This window comes from Pristiophorus japonicus, chromosome 7 (genome assembly GCF_044704955.1).
Source record: "Pristiophorus japonicus isolate sPriJap1 chromosome 7, sPriJap1.hap1, whole genome shotgun sequence".
Lineage (NCBI taxonomy): Eukaryota > Metazoa > Chordata > Chondrichthyes > Pristiophoridae > Pristiophorus > Pristiophorus japonicus.
Window position 1 is genome coordinate 187,794,003 of NC_091983.1, and position 15,021 is coordinate 187,809,023.

Sequence of the window (15,021 nt, forward strand, 5' to 3'; positions counted from 1 at the left end):
GAAAGTGAACATTATCTGCCCACACACGCCAGGCGGGAACTGTGCACGAATATGATGCTGCCAGGTTTGGTGTCGGATTGCAATGCATGATCAAACTAATGACCAGTGTCACTGTGCGGTTTCTCAGTTTCCACTGGTAGCTCAATCAGTGACGGCGAGTATCGGTGGGCTCTACCAACACACATTTATCAATGAGTTCCACGCGTCACGCCACCACCCGGCGTGTTCACATTTCTCAAAGAAGTGCCACTGATACATTTCGTACTTTCAAAATTCGCGAATCTCGCCGTTTTGGGGTTAATGTGGCTTGCTCAAGACTCCGGATCAATCTATTTCCCTTACGTATCGATATGGCTCTCTCTAATGGAGCCGGCGCTGTAGCTAGCCTTGTTGTGAGTAAATTCCACCCCCAACCAGCTTGAAAGAATTTTTTGGCTAAGTCACCGGCGCTAATAGCCGGCCTTTGCTATTTTAAAGAATACCTCATCCCCTTGGCCTGTCCCCTGCCAGGACATTCACAAGCAAAGGCTGAGCACTGAGGAGTGGTAGGTAAGGACTCCTAAGCCCCATTCGCACATCATCATCATAGGCAGTCCCTTAGGAAGACTTGCTTCCATTCGCACAGGAGATGGAACGGGAAGCTGTTGGAAGGGCTGATACCCTTCATCGCACGTGGATCAGGCGTGAACGGGGGCCGGGCGGTGAGGAACATCAATAGTCCGCCAGCCCCCTGATGACTTTCCCGGAGGTGGGGTGAATAAAACCAAACGTTGACACAGTACTCTGCTTCTCACCGTGCTGCATTCAGCTGGTCTTTAGAGGAAACCCGTTTTAAAGGACTCGTTCCGGCTTAATTAGCAACACTAATGAAGTATCCGAATCACTTGTTAACTCTCAGCTCCTGCCGAGTCAGTGTCGCACATTGAGAATTGTTGAAAATTCGATTCCAATGGATTAGTTATATCTTAACAAATCTCGCGTATTTTAATTAAAAAAAGTTTTTTTAAGCAAATACGAAACAGTATATTTTGGAAATATAAATATTTCCATCTATCATTTTAAATATAATTCTTCTGAACTGTCATTTAAACCGAAAATGTAGGAAGCCCAACGAACTGTGCACAAGACCATAAAATGGGTGCTGCAGCAATATGGTAATGTGGATTAAATCTACATGAATGTCGATTATTCTTCCCAATTTATGACAATATCTGTCATGGACACTGACCGAATATAAAATGATTAAATGCTATGATACCTAATCGTCTCAGGTGTTGAGTATTTTTTTTTAAATTATATACATTATATTTGGGTGTCATTCTTGGCTCAGTGGTACCTGAGTCAGAAGGTCGTGGGTTCCTACATTACAACAGTGACTACACTTCAAAAGTACTTCTTGGGCTGTAAAGCGCTTTGAAACGTCCATGGTCGTGAAAGACGCTATATAAATGCAAGTCTTTCAAGTCCCACTCTAGAGACTTGAACACATAATCTAGGCTGACACTTCAGTGCAGTACTGAAGGAATGCTGCACTGTCGGAGGTGCCTTCCTTTGGATGTGACAACTAAGGCCCTAGCTACCTTCTCCGCTAGCAATATTTTGAAGACGTGCAGCAGAATTACCCCAGTATCCTGGGCAATATTTAGTACTCAACCAACATCACTAAAACAGACTATCTGGTTATTATCTCATTGCTGTTTGTGTGAACTTAATGTGCGGGGTTTTCTACATCACAACAGTGACTACACTTCAAAAGTGCTCCCATTGGCTGTAGCTTTGGTGCATCCTGCGGTCATGAAAGACGCTATATAAATGCAAGTTATTTCTCGATCTATCTTGAATCGCACAAAGCCCATTGTTGAAAGAAAACGCAGATGTATAAAATGAAACGGCGAGTAGCTTTCTTTAGCGCGACGAAACCTAAGTCTGATCTGGCGAATTGCTTTTGGGGTTTAATTATACCCACAATATTGAATTCGATAGAAAAAAAATCAGCGTTTGCCCGAGGGACCGAGACCTTTATCAATAGGACCTTAGAAATTGCGGTGCTCCTTGCTGGTTGGTCGAGGAAAACTTGCAATGTAAGGTCGAGTTCTCGAATGTAAGATGTTTGGTGGGTGGGGGGACGTTAGTAAGAATTGAAACTTTATCTTCGAGTCGGATCTTTCAGGAAGAAACACTAGTGAGTGAGAAATGTGTAATAAAGACTTTGAAACGTTATTTTTGAGCCAACACAGAAATGCTTACTGGGAAACGCGGCTACAGCCAATTAAATTCCCCAAGCTGTCTTTTTTGTATTTTGTTAAAGGATGTTTTAAAAAAAAACTTTCTTTATAAAGAACAACTTGGCTGATTCTTTCTGAATGGGCTAAAGCTGGGCTGTGGGCTTCCCAGCTGACCAAAGCTATACCTTTGCATGACTTGAAAGGCTGATGTCCTCTCACAGGAAATGAATGACTCGATAACATCTGACACCAGTGACCACTCTGCTGACCCGATCTTAATTCTCCTAATACGAGGAAAAGCCTGAAACAGCCACTTCTGCTGGCTGGAGTTGGAGGATCAAATATTAAAGGAGGAACTGGGATATATCAGTTGTGCTTGAGATAGATGACTTTATCGATTTGTATTTGGGGTATTGCGGGGGGAGGGGGGGGGCTTCATTTATGAGTTTGGGAAGCATTGAACACCTACTAAAACTGAAAGCTTTCAGCTTTTCTCTCCTTCAAGAGACTATCCGTTTGTTCTGTTAACGGGAACTTTAAGAATTTCAAGAATTTAGAAGTATCCTTAACTTGTCTGAGGCGCGCGTCACAATTCAAGACAGTTCACATAGTTAGTACAGGAACAAAATACCAACTAATTGGACGTTCGCAAATAAACTGAAGCCTTTCGATTGTTTTTCATGTCTTTATTTGAAATGAATGCACTTGCATCTTTTAGAGAAGGCAGGCATATATATTTTTTTGAAACAATGAGCATGTGGGCTTTGCCTGGTCTCATGTGGTTTCGTCCGAAAGTAATCTCAGTAAAATGAAAGATTACTTATAAAACGTGTTGGGTACCGTAGCAGGCTTAAAAAAAAAGATTTGATGGTTTTTAATTCAATCGATGGACTGGCCCTGGAAATACTGGAGAGAGATAAAAAAGAGACGAGAGCGATCGCGATCACAGAACCAACAAACGCAACCATTTTAGGTCGGTTTAGGGATTGGACCTCAACTCACGCTCTGTTGAAATAACCTATAGGAAATTTACGGTTGAAGACTTCAAAGGAATTTCAGGACTGAGAGCTTCTACTTTAGTTAGTAGGTTGTTCTCTCTCTCTCTCTCTCTTCCCTCCTCCAACCCGTTAAAACACTGTCCCACACCGCCTGCGATGCTTGACCAGCACACTTTGGGGACAAAAGTGTATATTGTGTGAAAGCAAATGTTTGCGACTTTTAAGACGCCGATGTTGGAACAGCAAACAAGCACTTTAAGTGCAAACTGTCCCTTACAATTGGTCAGACTAGTTGGCGCCGACACGTCAGGCCAGTTTTTTTGAGCAAAACGCATGGTAATCGACAATGCATGGCAAGCAATGTAAAATCGGCCACTGTCCCCTCCTCCCTAAAACACCAAGTTTTTCCATCGCGTCTTTCCCCCTTTTCAGAGAGTCTGCCACATTTCTCCTCCAAATGTAAAGGTATTTCAAAACAACAGGAGCAAAGAAGAAAATGCTTGACCTTTGAACCCTTTTGGAGGGGGATTTCCTTTTAACAAAAAGTGAGGGAAAGTCGCATGTGGGAGAAGACTAATCATCTTTAGTGTTGATCTATATGCTTTCAAAACTTTGGCCGTCCCCAGGTACATACATGTGGCCTTAAAAGCCAACAATGCCCAAGTGCTTGAAAAAGGCGCCGCTTTATCTGTTGCTCCCGTCACTGGCATGCTCATTCTAAAATAAAGGCATCATGTATGGCTTGCGTGATTGATGAACCGTTTTATAGTTTAAACGGAGATCATTTAAAAATGACATCTTATGTTCAAATAGTATCACCTTGTTTTAGGGGAGGCACGTAACAGCCGCTCCCCGATCGTGTTTATTACTCAGAAGGAAAGTATCAAATATCTTTGTAAAATGTTTGATTTTTTTTTTGTGCGAAGATCTTCTCTGAATGTTACTAAATAAAAATACCTAGGCGACGGTCCGATGCCCTTGTGCACAATTTAAAAAAATCTGTCCTTCCTATATTTAACCTGCTTTTTTACATCAGAATATTATATTCACGAAACTCTTCACTGCATTAACAATATTTACATCGGTTTTAGCAAATATATAGGTTTGTTGGTAGCGAGTTTTAACTGTCGATATTTCTGAGTAGATTTACACGCAGCATTGTTAGTTTCTATCTAATCGTGTTTATCATAATAGTTCATCTGCGGTTAGTTGATATATATATATGTGTGTGTGTGTGTGTGTATTCAGGTTGCATAGCAAAACAACGGGAGAAGAGACCCTGTAGCTTTAAGTATATCGAGCTGACCGGTTCATCAAAAATGTCGGACAAATTAGCTGGGTAAAAAATCTGGAGGTTTTTTGGGGGAAATCATCGATTATTGCGGTGACAGGTTAGAGGAGAGGCCGATTGGCTCTGTTCTGCCTCTCTAAAGACTGCGATGTGTAATTAGCGGCAAGAAAGCATGTAATTGACGAGTCACGTGTGTGCCAGGGCCAGGAATGAAGGGGGGTGGGGGGGGGGGGGAACTAACGAGGGAAAGCACGTTAGACCATGCGAGCATTGGCGATTGCTAAATTTTTGATCCTTGAATCCTATGACGCTAGATTGATGCAGAAGATTACCCATTCCAAGGAAAAAGTTCTCATCGGGCGGGTTTGGACACAGGGGCCTGTGTGACAACATGGCCGAAGGTTACTTTTTTTTCTCTCTCTTTCTCTCTTGTTTAAAAAAAAATCCTTTTTTTGCATACTTTTGAGAGATCGCAGAGGGGGCTTTTCCAAACCCATTGTTGTAGCTCTCCCAAAATGTATGTACCCGCCCCCCATTTATTCACAACTTCAAAGGCTTTCTGAGGGCTATTGTGTGGACTGCTTGTGTCCGACCAAGCACAGTTTTCTCTCTCAGTTTGTGTGTGGAAGGCAACACTGTACACCTGCCCCTTAAGTTTGACCGGAGTACAGTTAACGCACGCTGGATGCTACAGCAGTTCTCTTCAGTACAATACGAAGCTTGTTACAGTGGAGCAATAAAAAAACAAGCTCTCGCGGTCGACGCTGTTGAATGTTGATCACAATTTGCGAAAAGAGAGCAGGAAAAAAAGCCGGGCTTGTGTGACACTGGTTTCTGCGGGAGATGGGATCCGTTTTAAACCAGCCGTATTCCAGTTACGTACAGTTTGCTAATCGTAATTTGCTGCCTCAAACATGGAGTAAAGGAGCGATCTGCCAGCATTGCACATGGATCAAAATCGATATCACAATGGCTTTGCCACAGAGGCTCCAGCCAATGTCCATGTCGATGTGAAGTGCTTTCTTTCAGAAGCTTATTTTTAAATGTTACTTTGTTAATTATTTTCCTCCCTTTTTCCGTCAGATAAATGTAAACCTTGTTTTTTTCTCTGTGTGTGTGTGTGTGCGTTTGCAATTGTCTAGGAGGGGCGGGTAAAGGTGGTGGAGACGAAAAAGGAAAATTGACAGAGAAAGAAGAGTTTCAAGTCCAGCAGGGAGCAGGCCACTGTAAATGGTTCAACGTTAGAATGGGATTCGGGTTTATCTCCATGACCTCTCGGGAAGGCACCCCCTTGGAGACGCCGGTCGATGTTTTCGTACACCAAGTAAGTTTGCATAATTCCGCCAGTTTCATTCATAAAACAATGTTTTACTTGTGGCGGGGGGAGGGGTTGTTTGCAGAGAAACAGTTAAAGCTCAATTGTTTTTTTTTAAAAACACGCAGTTTGCGTAAATGTCCTGGATTGTACCGTAGGAGCTGGAGCCGGCTCCCACCCGAAACACTTCTCAAATGTGCTGTGCTTTCTTTCCTCCTCTCGCCAATCTTGAGTGGTGTAACTCTGGGAACAAGATAGCGAGGGGTAGTAGTTAAACCTTTCATGATTGCGTGGCTGAACACTTTTACATAAAATGCTTTACACGGTGCAAGCGAATGCATACACTGCCTGTAAAAAGCGACGGGGAAAGTCTGAGGCATGAACCAAGTTTAAAGGAGAACACACACACATGCCAATTGGCGTTCTCTGCCGGTGCAAAATATCAAAATAACGATCTGCTTGTCAAGGTCAGAGGTGAAACCCGGAAATGCCAGACTCGGGCTGTTGCATGTTTTGTAATATTGAGGGGCGTATATTGTAATATGCAGCCCCCTTCGAAAGTCTAAAGCTCTAAAACTCCACCGTGATTATTCAACGGCGTTTTCTTGTAAAACTTGGGAGTGGAAGAGAAATGTACCCTTTTCTCTCGCTTTATTGTATGACGATTCGTCTCGGAAGATTTCTGGAGAAGTAATTAGTTTATTAAAGGAAACTTGGATTGTTGATAATTGCAACACCTTCATGTGCACAGTGCGAGTCTGCCCACATGATTGGTTTCTTAGGATGCATAGAATTACACACACAGAATCAGATACACAGAATGATTGATATATACACAGAATTACATACACAGAATCATATACACAGAATTATTGATATATACACAAAATTACATACACAGGATCATATACACAGAATGATAGATATATACACAGAATTACATACACAGAATCATATACACAGTGGTATACACAGAACAATTGATATATACACAAAATCATATACACAGAATGATATACAGAATAATATACACAGAATGATTGCTATATATATATATACACAGAATCACATACACAGAATGATATACACAGTGGTATACACAGAATGATATACACAGAATTCTTGATATATATACATACAAAATTACATACACAGAATCATATATACATAAAATGATGTACACAGTGGTATACACAGAATATACACAAAATGATTGATATATACACGGAATTATATACACACAGAATAATATACGCAGAATGATATACACATAATTATATACATAGAAATACATACACGCATAATTAAATATGTAGAATTATATAAACTTTGCAGTCATTTGCCTCCCATAATTGGTGGAAAACAGATCAGAATATGTGAAATATCATTATTGGGGGAGGCGAGGGGAATCAAACTCTATAACTGGTTTATGGCTACAGTCGGGAAACATGCCCTTGTGTTGTGCCTTGTCTTCCAGCGGTCCATTCCCATGCTTGTTTTCTATACTTCTGTCTGTATTTGCAAGTTCTGATATTTTTTCCCTCCCTCATTTCTATCTCTCTCTAAACCTTCCTTGGGTCGTTAAGTAGGGGTTTACGACCTCGTAAGATTGCTTTATAGACGAATACAGCGCCAAGACAGGAGAGAAAAGCGTTTTCGGGCGAGTTGGTAGCACCCTCGTGTTACCGTGGCATGGAGCTTTCGGAAATATTGCCTCCGACAGACTCGAGCTACAATCTCGATTCAAGCCTTACTTCCGTTAACGTTTCTTCTCTAATCTATTCACAACGCGTAAAATTAGCATTTTTCGAGAGAAAACAAAACTTTTGCCTGGTTGTGGTTCGAGCACAGCGTGTGTTTTGTGTTCACTGGAGTGGTTCGACCCACGTTTGAATGAAGCGCTCGTGGTTTGTAAGACAGCAAATCGCTTTTGCACGAATGTATTTGTTTATTGGCAATGATTTGAATCATTATGATAAATATAGAAGTAACTCGAGTATCCACTCCGTTATTATCCCGTATGTTATGTTAAGCTTTTTGTGTCCCTGGCCATGTGTTTCAATGGGCTTTAGTTGGAATTTGTTGCATCCGTTTTTAGCAAATTAAATAAATTACATTTATCGAGAGTGTTCTGCGAATTCTGTATTTAAATATATTTTCATCGGCTTGTGCTATAAGATTGGTAACATTGTTAGGTAACATAATGATATACACATTTCTGCAAATGCATTAAGAACATCCACTTCTTCAAACAATTCTGTACTGGTAAAAAAACGTGCATCTTGTTGACAGTTTGGAAAAACTGTCATTATTGTCAATTGTCATTACTGTAAGGCTTATGTTGAGCTGTCATTGTATGTTCTTTGACATTTATTCAACATCATAGTGATGAAAAGAGCAGTTTTTTAAAGCATAGTTGCATTTTCGAATTGTGTACTGTTTAAATGCATATTAATAGTGTCAGAGGTAAAATCACACAAATAATAATTAAAGAAAAATAGAATCTTATTTTAGAAAAGGTGAATACTTCAATATTTCTTCATGAGAATTAACTAGTTCCTAGTTTTCAACACCCTTTTGTGCAACCATCTCGCACAAGACTTAACTGAATTTATGACCAACAAACCACCTGTAGTTAAGACTTCATGTTCAATATCTTAAAATTGATGGAGTAAAAAAAATCATGCATTATTTATGTGAATTTCTCAAGTCAGTTGTAATATAAACAGATAAGGTGAGTGAGGAATTGAGTGTTAAATTAATAGTTACCTAATAGACAAAACTATATTTTAATATTCAAATTGTTTTATGAGTTGGGGGAATAATTAGAAAAAAATATTATAAGATGTAAGCAGCCAGGAAAACCTCTCAGCCACATTTATTATGGTGTAACAGTGCACCTGCTGTTGAATATCATTTACATTTCTTTGACACGTGCCTAATCGTTGTAGTCTCAATCATTAACACAAATTAGTTTTAAGTAATTCATGTAAACTCACTTTGCTTATATTCATTCTCAGTTAAGTTGTATGGATGAAATACATTTTGATTATGAAGTATTAGTTTTATACACTTGCCCTGCTCTTGCTCATGGTTTGCTGTTCAAACTTACTTTATGTCTATGACATATTTCCTACATTGTGACAGCGATTGCACTTCAAAATGTACTTCATTGGCTGTAAAGCGCTTTGGGATGTCCAGTGGTTATGAAAGGCGCTATATAAAATGCAAGTCTTTCTTTTCTTTATGGTCTAGAGAGAGCTTTGGGCCAGCTGTTTTCTAAAGTTTTTTTATTTTAGTGGTAGCTGTCTTTTAAATGATGTATTGATTCTTAGCCTTTTGTTTAAAAAAAGCTTGTAAAATTGTTAGCTGCATTAATGGTATGACATGCAGAATGATTGCAGTTTAGTTGTGCATTGAATAAGTCTACTCACTTATAACTGTAAAGGAAGCCTACAGAATTAAGCTTCAAGAAACACTCAAATACAGCAATGTGTGGTTTAGTTACAACTTGTCAAAATGTCTTTTAACTTTGAAATATTTGAAAGTGTTTTTTTTCAGCACTTCAATCCCACACTTAATCGTAAATAATCCTCCTTGAAAGATGCTAATATAATGCCCTCATAGTGTATGAAAATAACACTAAATACTAAGATGTTTCTTAAAATAATTGAAAAACAAAGGCAAGTAGCATGATCCAAAGATTGGCTACAAAGCAACATTTCATACATCCATTATTTCTAAAGGTGTTAATATTAAGGATAAAAACTGAAAGGTTAGTTTAAAATATAACAGTGAAAGCTTCCATTTATTTAGTTTTCGTTTGCTAATTTACTTTTCAATTTTTTCCCTGCCCCCCCCCCTTCCCCTCAGCTCCTGAAGGCATTGACCTCTTGCTGTGGTATGGATCCACTGGTGCAAGGCACTCTCTAATATCTCTAATATCCAAAATGACTATTATTTATGTTTAGACAGTGTGTGCTAACCGGCTACACAACTATGAAAGACATTATAGCCAACCCCACTCCTGTCCTCCCATGATTGTACAAAAGCAAAACCCAGCAGGGGTTACTGGATAGTGCTCAGGAATGGGATGGTTTGACAATTTTCACACCCCCCACACTCCCCCCCACACTCCCCATCTTTCAACCAAGAGATCGCTTAGGCCATTTGTAGCACTATCCTAGCTGAGATCAACTAGGCCAAGAAAAAGGTTTTAAAAGTAGAAATTAATATTTTCAAACAATTCCACACTATATTACAGAGTAATATTGGAAGTAGCTAGTAAATGCTGATAATTTAGCAGCCTTAAAAAACCACCTTAAGTAACTGGGAATGCATAATCAAAACATATAATGCATAAAGGATCTTAATACCGTAAATTAATGACTACATTTTATTAGGCATCAGTTTTTAGTATATTTATAAAATCAGTTGGCTGCCTCTTGTATTTGGGTGTTTATATTTACATCTGATTATCATTTTTATTTATTGTACAGAAAGGGGATCTATGCTGTCAAGGCACGAAATAAGATAATTATCTCCAAAAGAAAGGCTGACCAGATAACTTTGGAGTGAAGTATTACTTAGAGTTTCCTCATGATTGGAGATGTTTAAAATATGATCTGGCTAAAACCACAACATATTCATCATGTGTGCAGTAGTTAAACTGGAAAAATACTTTTTAATGGGCTTAAGTTTTGTAATCACTCTCTCAATCTGTTGAAGGTGATTGCAATGTGATATGCCAGTGGAAAGATCTTTCCACTAGTATTTCTCCACAAGTCATGAAAATGTAAAACTATTTGAATTTGTTGCATTAATGTTGAGATTTGTGGTTCTCACTTCAATAATGCAGATAAGCAGGGATTACGACCTGCTTAAGTTCAGTTTAAAGTCTTACATTGGCAAAACCAAAAAATGTACAGATCTGCAAAAGTACAACTATCACAATGTAACAAAGGTTACTATGCAATCATTAATTTTCACTTTGCTGCAGCTCCTGACTTTGAATGGAATTTTTGATTAAATTGTTTAAATTGTGACTATCTGGATTCTAAAATATACTAAAAGTGCTTTTTTCCAAAAGGGGAAAATACATTGTGTTTGATCATTATTTACTTCTAAAATATTTTTTTTAAGAGAGGTTTATTGATTATAGGATTGACTTTACATTTCAATGTGTAAACATAGGAAGTAGATACATTTCTAATTTATTTTCTATGCAATTTACTTAGAAACAGAGTTAATGATAGAGTTAATGATAGTGATGTTGAATGTGTGTTAGTTATTATTGGTTTGGATATGGGGGGAAAACCCACAAAAGGGCCACAGTGAGAATGTGATCTTGACATGTTGATTTCAAGTGGGGTTAAACATATCGTCAAGATTGTTGAATGTATTGTAAAAATACTGTTGTGGTCAGCAGAGATAATCAGTATATTCAATCTATTGATTTTTGTTGAGAACATTGGCCCTTCTGTGTTGCCTTAATGCTACTGGCTTTTGTAAGATAAACGACAGGAAATTGTAAATCACAATTTAATTTGTAGATCTGGCATAGCCAGCTCATAAAATGTCATATTTTGCAATGACATTTTGTTAACTGTTATTTGATCAGCACAGTAAACAGTTTAAATATGTGTGAATTACTGAGCTTCGAAGAATATTTCATTTTAGAAATCTGTTCAGCTATCTCAAAAAATTGACACAGTTCATTTTCTTTAACTGGATGTAGTATTTTGTGGAAATTTTAAACATTGCTGTTGGAGGAAAGGTACATCAAGCTACTTTTAATTTAGCATACTGTGGATTTTTTTGGTCCCTTTCATTGTAATAGTCTCAAGAGTTTAAGTCCTGGAAAAATTACTATTAGTGCAAAAAAGCACATTGATCTGGTCCTAAATGTATTGCTTTAAGCCTATAAATCGTGCTTTTAAAAATGGTGGGGAAACTGCACATGGGGAGGGGCGGGAGGAGGGGGGGGGCGCAGAGTGCTAACTGAAACAAAAAATTAAATACTGGGAATGAAATGTTTGAGACCATGAGTAATAGTAATAATGTGATCTGTCCATTTGCAGCACTTATTTCTAATAAAGTGTGTGGACAATTTGATGGCTTTAAAAGTAGGGTTTTGAGTCACTGTCTAAAAATGCAATAGGATATGTTCGTACAGACAGAAAGTTTAGTCCCTGCATTTCTCCCCCATGTGTATCAAGTTCACATTACTCATTGTTGCATTGCTTAAAATTGTTCTTTTTTCACCATTTTGGTTGAAGACAATTACGTATATGTGTCTCCTTTTTGGAACTTCCCCCCCCCCCCCCCCGAGTATTTCGAAACCAACTGCTGTGTGTCAATTAATCCTCTTCATTTAAAGCTTTGTTCTACTTGGGGTTTTCTATTCCGAAAAAACAAATGAAGCTTCAGTCTGTTGCATGTAAACCCAGGTTGTGAAAGATGTTGTGAAGCTTTGAAAGCAGATACAAACTTAAATATAAGGCATTCTTTAACTGTGAAAAGTATCAGGAAAGATGCACTGTTACTCTAAATCCTTTTTATATGGAGTGTGGTACATAAAATATACATCAAGCTCTTGAAAGATTAACTCGGTTCTACTTAAAATTGCAAGCATTTGGGGAATGCCAATTGTTTTAGAAAGTATGTTTAACTGATCCTGGATCAGATCTGGTTGACACTATCATTCTTTGAAGATCTGGGCATTTGGCTTCCCACGGAGCATCCAACTAAACTGTCAGCCCCCTTTGATGAGATAAAATGGATAAAGCTCACATGCTGATAAGACATTTGGAGCTGTTCCTGTCGTAAAATGATTTAAATATTTGCTCTTCACTTTGTCAAAGGTCTGGTTTCATTGAGTATTTGCATATGTTAATTGTGTTCTGGTAACACAGGCTCCGTAACAATTTAGCACTTCTTCAACCGTCTCTTTGATTGTGATCCTTTGCCTTGAACTTATTCATTGTTTTAAATCTCTTTCTTAACAAGGTAGTCACAATCTGAAAGAGAAAAAGGCTCCATTTAAATCCAGACAATGTGAAACATTTTCATGTCAAGAGATCCTGAAAATGTTTAGTAAACCTTTTAACATCTTATAAGTGTCTGCCTGGCAGTATCTCACAACTGTAGTGTATAGAAATTGCCTGCCTTTTAAAATTAATTTTAATTGTTAATATGTCTCAATTAAAGAAAAATATTTAAGAATAAAGCATTATTACTATCATTTTAGACGACCCAAGCATTCTGTTGTTCAGTTAAACTTTCCCTCAAAATGCAACTGATAGTCAACATTAAAAAATTATATCCTGATGTAAAAGTTGTAGCCAACAATGAACAATCCAAAATATTCTTGATTATAGATTAATCGACCAATAACAAACCCTTTTCTACAAGGCTCATCATAATTTTAAAAATAATTTGTAGTAATACACCCCATCCTTTTTATAAGGCTCCCTGTCCGATTAGTATTTTTAAGGTACCGGAACTTGGTTGCTGACTTTCTCTGCTGCATTATGTATTAAGCTATGGGGCATTCACTACAACATGCACGTCATTATATTAGGTACAAAATGGTCATCTCCTAGAAAGCATTTTATAGTGAGGAAAGGGTGTATTTTCACTATGATTATAGTTGTATTTGCCTTTGTATGCAATACTATAACAGCAGGGTTCTGAGGATAGTCTGATAGAAACATTCGGCATCAGTGGCAGTTTCAGCTTCTTGCTGCCCCTAAATCTGGCTCCATCTCGAAGCCTGATGTTACTGGAGTTTTAATGAGAAATGCAGGATGAACAGCAAGAATATAAAATGCAAAATGTGGAGATGTTAGACTCGGTGAGTTTATCCAGTGAGTAGCTGAACCATACAGACTAGGAAGATCACAGGTTTGATCCCTGAGGTAGCTGATCTCAGACGGGGCTGTGTGCTGACTGCTTTCTGGATGAGTGAGAGGAAAATCAGCTACGGTTCCCTTTCCTGATGATGTGCCTCAGAGCAGGCATATGGGATTAGGAGTGCTGCTCATGTGGCCGATCGACATGAACTGGTTGGGCTGCATGCCCTGTTTCTGTGTTGTAATTTCTATGTATGGAGGATAGGTGAGGGCACGATTGGTCTTGGCTGTGACTTCAAGTATTCTGCTTATGCTCATTGCCAATGCTCACACATGAATAATGGTGACTGGGTAAAGTATTGGCAGGTGACCCATGCCTTCGAAAAGGAAATGCAGTGGAAATTGGCAAGATTTTTTAATTAAAAAGCAGTTGAAGATATGATAGGAGTACATTTTCTACAGGGTGTTGATGAAAATAGTCCATATCTAGCAGTACTAGGGAGACTTCAATCTAAATTTGTCTTGGGAGTAAGGAGATGTTCACAAAAATTATCACCATCACTGGACATATGATTGAACTTTGACACTCATTTTATTGCACAACATAGTGGGTGCAAAGGGATCAATTTTATTTTAATGAAAATTTTCAAAAACATTTTTGTAAATAATCTTATATGTATGATTAAATATTGTATATTGTTCTTACATGGTACTTGCAGGTAATAGTTGGCATTGGAAACAATGGGTTAAGACAAAGGGTGCATTAGTTTTCTTTGCAGCCGCAGGTAACAAGTAGTATAACATGACTGTAACGAAAAGCTATTAATCTTTCCAGAGCAGTGAATGGAGTAAGTGGGAAAACAATTTTCTTCATTGAGAAACCGAAGTGAAGGGCCATGGCCCATAATGGAGAACCTCACACCAGGGCTGATGAGAGTAAAGGGAAACCAAATGAATTGAGAAGTGATTAGGTAATGTCCAGCTTGGTTGTTAAAAGCTGGAAGATTGTAAAGGGAGGAACGGAGGACTGAGAGATAAAGGAAGTTCCACAGTTTTGAGTTTGTGGGAAAGAATAGGATACAAATCTTGATTTCAACACAGGTGAGGTTCAAGGAAGGAGGAGAAATATGTAAGGCAGTATCTTAAGACAAGAACTTAGAAGAAGCACGAGTGGATTATTTAAGAAGCGCACACCATAGTGATGTTGATTAAAATGAGACAGTACTTAAGGCATGAATGGATTTATGGAAAATTAAGAGACATTGAGGGGGAGAAGTATTTGGGAAAAAAGAGGAAACCAAACTCCTTAGAGAATGTTGGCGATATAAGGCCACCTTTG

The 15,021-nt window shown here is 38.4% G+C and overlaps 1 protein-coding gene across 2 annotated transcripts in view; it reads left to right on the forward strand.

Moving 5' to 3' along the window:
- LOC139266916 (protein lin-28 homolog B-like) overlaps positions 1 to 15,021 on the forward strand; it is a 295,351-nt gene that overhangs the window by 46,955 nt on the left and 233,375 nt on the right. The window contains exons 1-2 of one of the 2 annotated variants that reach the window (XM_070884541.1): positions 4,906 to 4,915; positions 5,657 to 5,838. In XM_070884541.1, coding sequence (XP_070740642.1) covers positions 4,906 to 4,915; positions 5,657 to 5,838 — 192 coding nt within the window. Of the gene's footprint in view, positions 1 to 4,905; positions 4,916 to 5,656; positions 5,839 to 15,021 lie in introns of those variants that run through there. The other variant, XM_070884540.1, reaches the window with a different exon arrangement.